This window comes from Epinephelus moara, chromosome 14 (assembly GCF_006386435.1).
Source record: "Epinephelus moara isolate mb chromosome 14, YSFRI_EMoa_1.0, whole genome shotgun sequence".
NCBI lineage: Eukaryota > Metazoa > Chordata > Actinopteri > Perciformes > Serranidae > Epinephelus > Epinephelus moara.
The window spans coordinates 35,228,263-35,239,997 of NC_065519.1; the positions used below are offsets into that span (position 1 = coordinate 35,228,263).

The following is an 11,735-nucleotide window of genomic DNA, read 5'->3' on the forward strand; positions in this document are numbered from 1 at the left end:
TCGGGGGCTGTTTCCTCAAACTTTTGTAGGGGGCACTACTGAGCCATTTTTTGGAACCCGCACACGAGACCCTTAAAATATCAAATTTTTCACCAGTTCTGAGATGTGTGCAAAGTTTCATGAGTTTTCAGGTATGTTAAGCCTCCCAAAAAGGCAATTCATTTGGAGGAAGAAGAATAATAATAATAAAAAAAAATCCTTGCATTTCAATAGGGTCCTCGCACCACTAGGTGCTCGGGCCCTAATAATAATAATAATAAAAAATCCTTGCATTTCAATAGGGTCCTCGCACCACTAGGTGCTCAGGCCCTAATATTAATAATAATAAAAAATCCTTGCATTTCAATAGGGTCCTCGCACCACTAGGTGTTCGGGCCCTAATAATAATAAACAGCGCGATTTCAATAGGGTCCTCCGCGGACGAGTTTGCCATCGCTCGGGCCCTAATAATAATAAACAGCTCGATTTCAATTGGGTCCTCTGCGGACGACGTCATTGTCGCTCGGGCCCTATTAACTAGAACTGCAAGCAGTTAAGAACGGCAGCCATGCCTCCCCGCGCAACTCGGCCCCCGTGCCCTGCGGAGCCCACGGAAGTTGGCCCCGAAGCACGACGGGCTCAGGGCGAGCGCAGGGATACGGGCCGACGTCCAAGTCGTGGTATTTGCTGTAATGGGAAATGCGCCGGAAGTATGAAAGGTTGAATGTGTGGCAATTTGGATTCATTGTAATAACTCATGCCCACTTTGACCAATTATTACTTAACTTTATGTACGGCCTCAGGATTGACCCCACATCACACTCACCAAATTTTGTTCAAATCTTGTACTTGTAAACCACAGCATTTAACTTTCAGATAAATCAAAAGATAAGTGTTTGATGAGACCTGTTTCCTGTCACTACTAGGTGGCACTATGAGTATCAGGAAATATGGTCATATAAATGTTTTCAGGGCAGAACTAATATGAATCATCTGAAGCTTGATGATCGGACCATTTATGCCAAAGTTATAGCAATTTCCTGTTTGATGGCGAAACATTAAAATTAAACCCTCTGCAGCGCGCATAGACACTAATGATATGTCATGTTTGTGTACAACAAATATAGACCACAGCATTGAAATTTCAGGTTAATCCAAAGATAAGTGTCTGATAAGAAGCACTCCCTTTCGACACTAGGTGGCGCTATGAGTATCAGGAAATATGGTTACGTAAATGTGTTCAGGGCAGGACTAATATGAATCATGTGAAGTTCGGTGGATATCGGACAATTTGCGCCAAAGTTATAGCAATTTCGTTTTTATGGCGAGACCTCAAAATTCAACACTCGCACGCCATTCAACATTGGGCAGATCCTGTTTTGAACTTTTGGTCACAACGTAGTCAGGCTCACATAAACCAAGTTTGGAGCAAATCTGATTAAATCTGTAGAACAAGTTCGTTAAATTACAACACGTGTGAAATGTCAAAAAGTGACCAAGGAATTCAAAATGGCCGACTTCCTGTTGGGTTGTATGGCGTTTTTTTTTTTTTTTTTACCAAGTTTGAGGTGGATCTGGTCAATTCTGTAGGAGATGTACATTAAAATCTAAAACATGACATTTCCTGTTGCCAGTAGGGGGGCGCTATATTTATCACTAATTATTGACATGTAGAGGTGTTCAGGGCGGGACTGTCATCAATCCTGTGAAGTTTGGGGACGATTGGTCAATGTTAGTTATAAACCACTTCCTCTTTAGTGGCGAGACCCCTAACTTTGACGCCATCCCACGGTCACACGGATTGACGAAAACTCAAGCTTCTAATAACTTTTCATCTTCAAGCTATTGGGGTGGGACAGACCAAGGTTTGAAGTTGATCGGATGAAATCTCTAGGGCAAGTTTGTTCATTTAGGACCCCTGGAAATGGCCAAAAATGCACCAAAATTGCACAGTAAATTCAAAATGGCTGATTTCCTGTTTAGGGCATGCCTCCTAGAGGCTTTTTTGTACGTCTCTGGGCGTTACATAAGCCTGCCAAGTTTCATACATGTAGGTTAAACTAGCTTCAGGGGCTGTTTCCTCAAACTTTTGTAGGAGGCACTACTGAGCCATTTTTTTGGAACCCGCGGACAAGACCCTTAAAATATCAAATTTTTCACCAGTTCTGAGATGTGTGCAAAGTTTCATGAGTTTTCGGGTATGTTAAGCCAATTCATTAGGAGGAAGAAGAAAAAGAAGAAAAAATCCTCGCATTTCAATAGGGACCTTGGGCCCTAATAAACAGCGCAATTATAATAGGGTCCTACGCAGACGACTTCGTCGTCACTCGGGCCCTAATAAACAGCGCGATTTCAGTAGGGTCTTACGGACGACTTGCAGTCGTCGCTCAGACCCTAATTATAATAAACAGTCTGATTTCAATAGGGTCCTACGCGGACAACTTGCATTCGTCGCTCGGCCCCTAATAATAATAATAATAATAAACAGCGCGATTTCAGTAGGGGGACTACGCGGATGACTTGCAGTTGTCGCTCAGGCCCTAATAATAATAATAATAATAATAATAAACAGCTCGATTTCAATAGGGTCCTACGTGGACAACTTGCAGTACTCGCTCGGGCCCTAATTAAACTTTTGATAGTCTATGAGAATAATATATATATGTATATTTTCTGATTACTTTTTCAGTTCACTAGATACATTTTAGGTTTACTGACGAACTTGGGGAGCTAGGTCTAACAAAGCTTGGCTAGACAATAAGCCCACCTTTAATTTGGCACTGCAATAAAACAGTATTGTTTAATGAGACATTGTTGTAAAATTTATGGAGCTGGTAGATGCAGGTTAAGAGTAGGAAAAGGTCTTGGCAGAGAAGGTAGAAACGTTTCAGAGACTATGGTGGTGGAGACCTAACATCTTTTCAAGAGTTCATATATGAGCTTAACCAGGACATTGGTGGGAAGACTGAACTGTTAATCATTGCTCCCAGGGTGTTTAATGTGCCAATACTATATTGTATGAGTCAGAATATCGATGGTCTCCAAGAAAGAAATATATATAGCCGGATATTTATCATTTTACAGGGTTAGCTATCAAAAACCCTTCTTAGTTGCCATCTTATGAAATTAATCCATAGAGAGGGAGAACACATTTACAACAGAGAACAGAATCACGTGATAACTTCTCCAGACAAACCAGACAGACAACAGCCTCAGTGATGAAATAAAGATGGTTTGGGGTAAGAAAGGCAACATTCAGTGGTGCTGCAACCGCAAAAATGGTTTCCAACTTAAAAACGAATTCAGACAAAGCAACCAAGTTAGTCTATATATGGGGGCATGGAGTCTAGGGTCAATCAAAAATCATGCAAATAAATGATCAAAGGTCACCCTGAAGAGAATGATTTGAAGTGTGATGTACCAATGATTGCTTAGGAGAAAAAAAATTAAATAATGTGGAAAATGTTAGAATCTGTGGCAACAAAAATCTTTTTATGCCATCTACATTAAAATAGATTCAAATGCAGAATAGCATTATTATAGTTGGGAGGGGAAGACAAGGGACTGGAAGACTCCCTGAAGAATTGGGAGGGTACAACGGTTTTCAAATACAACTGCCTTTTTATTTAACTTTTCCTTTTCAAGACACAAAAGGTGATGGTAAGAAAAGATTTTGTTTTGCCTTTTATTTGCTTTGACAACCGAAATAGGCATGTTTTTATTGAAAGCCGCATGGTACATAGCAGCACCAGAATATATATGAAAACAATTATCACCCACCAAAACGTCATGCCACACGAGGCCAAAATACAACAATGTATTTCTGGATGGTTGGCGAATAGACGAGAATGATGTCTCAATAACAAAATTTAGAAAAGACAAAACAAAGCAGGAAATAGCATTGACTCCCAAAATAATTCAACAAAGAAAATTTCAAATAACAGGATGCTGCTGTCAACGTCAAAGTGATGTTAAGGTTAGAATGGCGTGAATTTCTGTGTAAACAATGATTGGATGACTGGGGCCCTGTCTTTGTCTTTCTTCACAAATTCCCATGAATTTCAGGCTACACATTACAGCTTTAAACCCATTTAAATTGTAATCTTTCAATTGCTGCTTGAAAAAATTTGGGAATGACCTTCAAAAGGAAGGACCTACTGGTAGTCAGCAGAACAACACTAAAATCCTCACCATTCATAATACTGAATTTTACCTTGAGGCACATTACTCGTGCGAATATGGTCACTGAAGTGTTTTTTGGAGTTTGCAAGTGGCAGAAATTCACCCCTGACAGCTGTGCCAATGGTCGTGCTAACTAACTGGGAAAGGCAGCAAACAACTAACGTGGTTTATAATAGACTGAATCAAAATGTTTATTTACATGAACTTCTGGGTAGAAAACCCACACGTCACGATTACGGCTGAAAATGACAACAGAATTCAACAAGTTTGATGATTTTACATTTCTCCGCAACTGAAATCAACTGCCAGTTGTCTCCCTGAAAGTGATTGTTATAGAACTTAATGTCTATAAAGTACAACCAATAACTTGAATGAAGTGATGTGAACATGGTAAACACAGAGGCTCCATGATCTGTACTTGCATGAACCATGACTCCGATTTTTTTTTATATTGTCTACATTGTCTGGAAGTTGAAAATTTTCAACTCATGCGAATAGCACAAAATTTGCATGTCCGCATCATTTGTCTTGCAAATTGGCATTTATTTATGTCCTTAGATTGGCTCTGTATGTAGTCTCTCTTCATGTCCACTGTGAACACACCATTAGACTACACATTTTTTAAAGTCCAATGTTTATGCTTGAAATAAAGCAAAAATATGTATTTTCTTGTGAAATGCAACTCACCCAAACTGAATTCAGCCATCTTTTGATCTACAGAACAGCTTGCTGTCATTTTAGCTGCAAATATTCTAAACTTAAAGTCTGATTGGTTGGTGAATACGACCTTAATAGGAAAAAAAAATTTTCTGACAATGTATATATGCAAGTTACTCAATCGAAATTGTTTTCTGTTTTAATTGGAATTTGCATAATATTCGCCAGTGTGTTATATAATGTTAAACAGAGGAGTGGAGTGTGTGTGATTTACTGTAGCAGAGAAGTTTTTTCAGGACCTGGACAGCTTGTCTTTATTCTAACAAGAACAAAATACTGGAGCTGACATGCAATTACACCCAGCAGCGGTACTTGAAAGGTATCCTGTCTGCTGTCTTGGTGGATATCATGACCTAAATTGGTTATGAGAGCATTCAAATAAGGATAGTATCTGAAAGGTTGTTGTATTGTTTCAAAATGCACTGCAGAAACAAAACATGTTTCAGAAAAGTATCCAACTGTCATGCACCACAGACAGATGTGTGGCAGTTTGACTATTTAGTATGGAAGTGACAACACTGCTGTTTTCTGTATCCTACAAAAAATAATGTTGCAATAATATGGAAATTCCCAAATTCTTTCAAGCTTATTTTCTAAGTTATCACAAGCATTAAGCATTTAAGAATTAAAATGTTGAGATACAAAAAAGACAGAATAACAAGTACACCTAAAAGCAAGTATGACCCAAAAAAAAAGAAAGAAAAACTTGTACACAGAAATTCAATGATATCTGTTCTCTATTACATGAACCACCATGAGCCAATATGGAAAAAACAAATGAAAAAACATCACTGCAGTCTAGACAACACTGAACACCTGCTGAGGACAAATTTAAAAACAAAGGCTGTCGAAATGTATTGTTTAAAAATCAGTGCAGCAGTAAATGGCAGGAGCAGTGGACTCAAACACAATGTGTAACATTTTGCAGCATCAGTGCAGAGAACATGGTTCACCAACATACAAATTTTGCACATTTGTGATGACATGTACTAACCCAAATAATTATTCCTCTCCACAGACAAAATTTGTATGTATATTGGTGACTATGTTAACCACTTTGGAAGACCCCATGTGCAAGTGTCGCTCATAATATTAATGACTTTATGGGTTACTGAATGAAACTAAATGAATTTGAATCTATCTGTATGACTGATGCACCTAGTAAACTATTTTCAATTTGAATTTGAACTTTGCATTTAATAATCCAACTTTCCTTGGACTTGGTAATGTGGAGTACAACAATGCTTACTCTTACTACATTGATTGTTTAATAAAGTTACACTTTGTTTAACCATGGGGTTATGATGCTTTTAGATACTTTGATCTTCTAGTGCAGATGAGTGAAGGCACAAAAAAGCAAGCAAATGCAAACTAACCTAGCCCACCTGCATGGCTCGTTTCACACTCCTCCAGGTCTTCGTCATCACTCGAACACTCTGCAGATGACACAATGTCATCTGCCGTATGCTTCATGAGCAGAACGTTGGTCATCAGAGGTGACAGCCAGAGCAAAGATACCCAGAACACAAAGAGCCACCAACAGACAACAGAGAAGACACAAAAAGACAAGGGAGAATAAACAAAACAAGTTAGGTAAGCATCAAAGTCAATTTTTGACCCTGGAAACATAAGTTTGACAAAAAGCTTTAAACTTATTGTTGACTTGTTTGATTTTTTTCAGAGCTTTCATCTGCATCTCACAGCCTCCGTCCTTTTATGAGTTTGCTTAGTAGAGACTATCCAGTTGTTGTCACTTGACCTAAATATTGATCACATGTCAACAAGTGGTCATATATGGGTGGAGAAGATAACCTATCTCTGTTTACTGATGGTCTCTGATTCAAGATTCAAGATTCAAAATTCAAGATCCTTTAATTGTCATTCAGCAAAACATCAGTGATGCAAAGCAGAACGAAATTACAAGCATGGTACCGTTAAAAACACAGATAAATAAAAAAGAAAAACAGTATATAAAAAGAGAGCTTTATAAATAAGATATACATACATACACATATGATTTTGTTATATTGCACATACATAAATAAATAACATTGCACATTTGCATAGCAGCTGCCTGGCTGTGGATGAGAGAAAAAGACTAAAAACACAAAAGCACAGTCAGCGGTGAGTTATTTTGTTGAGCAGTCTGATAGCAGCCGGGTAGACGTTACTGAACCTGACAGTGCTGCTACCCAGGCTGCTGTACCTCCTGCCTGAAGGCAAGAGGGAGAACAGTTTGTTGCAGGGGTGAGTGAAGTCTCTCAGGATGCTGGTCACTTTAGCCAGTAGGCGTTTTTGGGCCAGATCCTCTATCGGTGGCAGTGTGACCCCAATAGTCCTTTCTGCTGTCCTCACCACTCTCCTCAGGGCCTTTCTGTCTGAGATGTAAGAGTTCTCATGCCAGAGAGAGATGCTACTGGTCAAAACACTCTTAATGGTGCCCCTGTAGAAGGTGGTGAGAATGGATGGATTGAGATGAGCCCTCTCCAGCCTCCACAGGAAATGTAGACGCTGGTGAGCCTTTTTCACCAGAGGTGTGCAGGGACCAGGACAGGTTATTGGCCCCATGAACCCCCAGGAACTTAGTGTTCTGTACAGTCTCCACAGCAGTTCAATTGATGAGGACTGGGGTATGCATGGGCCATTTCCTCCCGAAGTCAATCACCATCTCCTTGGTTTTTTCAACGTTCAGTACAAGGTTGTTGTTCCTGCACCAGTTTGCAAAGAGCTTCACCTCCTCTCTGTAAGTGTTCTCCCGTTTGTTCTGGATCAGGCCCACCACTGTTGTGTCATCTGCGTACTGAATGATGTGATTCGTACTCCACTTTCCACAACAGTCGTGAGTCTTCAGGGTGAATAGTAAGGGACTCAGGAAACATCCCTGCGGAGATTCGGTGCTCAGTGAGATGGTGGAGCTGAGGCCTGTCTGAGAAAAAGTCCAAGATCCAGTTGCACAGTGGAGTGTTTAGCCCAAGTGGGTCCAGTTTGTTCACCAGATGCTGAGGGAGTATGGTATTGAATGCTGAGCTAAAGTCAACAAACAAAATCCGTACATGCCTGTGGACATTCTCATTTATCCAGACCGTACACCACACACCAAGAAGAGCAACCTGGTGTACGCTGTCCAATGCAGCAAGGAATGCTCAGACTTGTACATTGGTGAAACAAAACAACCACTTAACAAATGCATGGCCCAACACAGAAGGGCTAACTCGTCAGGGCGCAACTCAGCTGTCTATTTACACCTCAAGGAGAAAGTACACTCCTCTGAAGACAGCAATGTGCACATTTTGGACAGGGAAGACAGATGGTTTGAAAGAGGTCTAAAAGAAGCCATCTATGTGAAATTGGAAAAACCATCTCTCAATAGAGGAGGTCTGCGACACCACCTATCCCCCACCTATAATGCTGTCCTTTCATCCTTGCCCAGGAGATTTAACAGCTTAACCTCTAAAAACAATGGTCGTTCACAAATGGCCTCATGTGACTCTAACGACTCCAACAACCACCGTTGCAGTAGGAGTTTCCACAACCGTAGTTGACACACCATTGGAGCACTAACCAATCAATGACATCATTGGCCTTGTGAAGACCTCCTCAGAGGTTAAATACCGGGTTTTTCCACACCAGTTTGTCAGACTAGTTCCAGCCTAGTAAGACAAGCATGAACTGATGAAGCCTCTTGGATAAGAGGTGAAACGTCTTCTAAGACAAAACTAAGTCCAGTTGCGTCTAATTCAGTTGCCTTGAGATAGCATCCATACATGTGTGTTCTTTTTCTCCAGGTGTTCCAGGCACAGATGAAGTGCAGTGGATACAGCATCCTCAGTGGAACGATTTGGGCGGAAGGCAAATTGAAGTGGGTCGAGTGAGGGGGGAAGGACAGATGTGATGTGATCCTTGACTAGTCTTTCAAAACACTTGATTATTATGGGAGTGAGTGCTACCGGTCGTTAGTCATTTAGACTAGTAACAGTGAGTTTTTTTGGAACTAGGATGATGGCTGAGCATTTGAAGCATGATGGTACGGTGGCTTGACTCAGGGAGATGTTAAATATGTCTGTTAGGACATGACTGATCTGTGCACCACTTGAGCACACACCCTGGTATCATGTCAGGACCTGCAGCTTTTCCATGGGTTGATCTTCTTCAAGACAGGACATCAGCTGGGTCCAGATGTAGCACCTTGTCATCGTTGTGGCTTTCGCTGCTGGTGTATTGTTAAGTGCTTCAAACCTGCCAAAATAATTATTTAGGTGGTTTAGGAAGTCAGTGCTATCATCACAGTCCCAGAGGGCAGACCTGTAATCTGTAACAGATTGGAATCCCTGCCACAGTCTCTTAGTGTCTCTATGGTCTTGAAAGTGACTCTGGATCTTTTGTCCATGGGCTCTTTTTGCCATTATGATGGCCTTATTCAGATTGGCTCTCTCAGACCTAAGGGCAGTTGTGTCGCCAGATTTAATAGCTGAATTTTTTGCTTTCAGCTGGGCTCGAACCTCAGTGGTCATCCATGGTTTCTGATTTGCCCAGGCTGTGATGGTTTTTGTGACGCTGACATCCTCCTTACATTTTTGATTGTAGCCTGAGACAACCTCAGCATACTCACCGACATCTGTGATCTTATCTTTGGTGGCAGCCTCTCTGAAGACAGAGCAGTCAGTACAGTCAAAATAGTCCTGTAGTGCTGACATGGCTCCCTCTGGCCAGACCCTCGCCTGTTTCGAAGGGGGCTTTGTTCTGATCAGCAGTGGTCTATACGCTGGTGTAAGCATCACAGCGATGTGGTCAGATGAGTCAAGGTGGGGACAACGTACTGCTTTGAACGCTCCTTTAATGTTGGTATAAGCATGATCCAGTAAGTTGGCTCCCCTTGTCGCAAAGTTCACGTTGGTAAAAGTGAGGGAGAACTTTCTTCATGTTTGCCTGGTTAAAGTCCCCAGCAACAATACTATAGACTATAATTCATTTGAAAGCCTTGTTCTTAGTCTTTTACATCCGACCTGGAAAACCTCACAGCTGGCCCGTATTCTGAATTTGTATCTGAATTCTCAGAGTTTTTATCCAGTTTAGTTCTTAAATCAGATAAAGTTATTATTGTAGGCGATTTTAACATTCATGTTGACGTTGATAATGACTCCCTGGCTATTGCGTTTATCTCATTATTGGACTCCATTGGCTTCAGTCAGGGTGTACATAAACCCACTCACTGTTTTAACCATACCCTCGATCTAGTTCTGACCTATGGAATTGAAATTGATAACCTAAAAGTCCTCACTATCAGATCATTATTTGATTACTTTTGATTTCTTTTTACTCGATTAAACACCACTCAGCAGCAGTTACTATTCTAGATGTGTATCAGACACTGCTATCGCAAAATTTAAGGAAATGATTCCTCCGTTGTTAAATGTAATACCATGTCCTTCAGTAACAGAGGTTTCCCGTACCGACTTTAAACTCTCCCGAATTGATCATCTTGTGGATAGCGCCATAGGCTCGCTGCGAACAACACTCGACTCTGTAGCTCCTCTTAAAAAGAAGTTAACAAAGCAAAGAAAGTAGCCAGGCTGACTGAGAGTCACAGCTCTATTGAAACTTGTATTCCTTTAGCCCTTAGCAGTAATGATTTTATGAGCTGTAAAACCTAATATATATTTAGATTGCTTCTCCCCGATATCTCCTCAACAACTGACCACAATGATTTCTTCATCTAAATCATCAACATGTCTCTTAGACCCCATCCCAACTAGGCTACTTAAGGAAGTCTTACCTTTAGTTAACACTCATATATTAGATATGATCAATATATTCTTATTAACAGGCTATGTACCACAGTCTTTTAAGGTAGCTGTAATTAAACCTCTCCTAAAAAAGCCCACCCTGGATCCAGAGGTGTTAGCCAACTATAGACAAATATCTAATCTTCCCTTTCTTTCAAAGATCCTTGAGAAAGTAGTCGCAGACCAGCTGTGTGATTTTCTCCACGATAATAATTTATTTGAGGAATTTCAGTCAGGATTTAGAGTGCATCCTAGCAACAACACTAGTTAAAATTACAAATGATCTTCTGATTGCTTCAGACAAAGGACTTGTCTCTGTACTTGTTTTATTAGATCTTAGTGTGGCGTTTGACACAATTGACCATCAAATTCTGCTACAGAGACTGGAACATTTAATTGGCCTATAAGATTCTGCACTAAGCTGGTTTAAATCTTATTTATCTGATCGTTTTCAGTTTGTTCATGTTCATGATGAATCATCCTTACGTACTAAAGTTTCTTTTGGAGTTCCGCAAGGTTCTGTGCTCGGACCAATCATATTTACTCTATATATGCTTCCTTTAGGTAACATCATTTGAAATCACTCTGTAAATTTCCATTGTTATGCAGATGATACACAATTGTATTTATCGATGAAGCCAGAAGAAACTAATCAATTAACTAAACTTTATAACTGCCTTAAAGACATAAAAACTTGGATGAGCATCAATTTCCTCATGTTAAATTCAGACAAAACTGAAGTTATTGTTCTTGGCCCCAAACAAGTCAGAGACTCTTTATCTGATGACATAGTTTCTCTAGATGGCATTGCTCTGGCCTCTAGCACTACTGTAAGAAACCTCGGAGTAATATGTGATCAAGATTTGTCTTTCAATTCTCATTTAAAACAAACCTCACAGACTGCATTTTTTCATCTGTGTAATATTGCGAAAATTAGAAATTAGGCCTATCCTGACCCGAAAAGATGCAGAAAAATTGGTCCACGCTTTTGTTACCTCTAGACGGGGTTACTGTAACTCCCTATTATCAGGTAGCTCTAATGAGTCTTTAAAAACTCTCCAGCTAATTCAGAAT

At 40.3% G+C, this 11,735-nt stretch overlaps 1 protein-coding gene across 1 annotated transcript in view; it reads right to left on the reverse strand.

Annotated features, from left to right (window-relative positions):
• nrxn3a (neurexin 3a) overlaps nt 1-11,735 on the reverse strand; it is a 634,542-nt gene that overhangs the window by 41,055 nt on the left and 581,752 nt on the right. Inside the window, 1 exon segment of the mRNA XM_050061947.1 lies at nt 6,255-6,345. Coding sequence (XP_049917904.1) covers nt 6,255-6,345 — 91 coding nt within the window.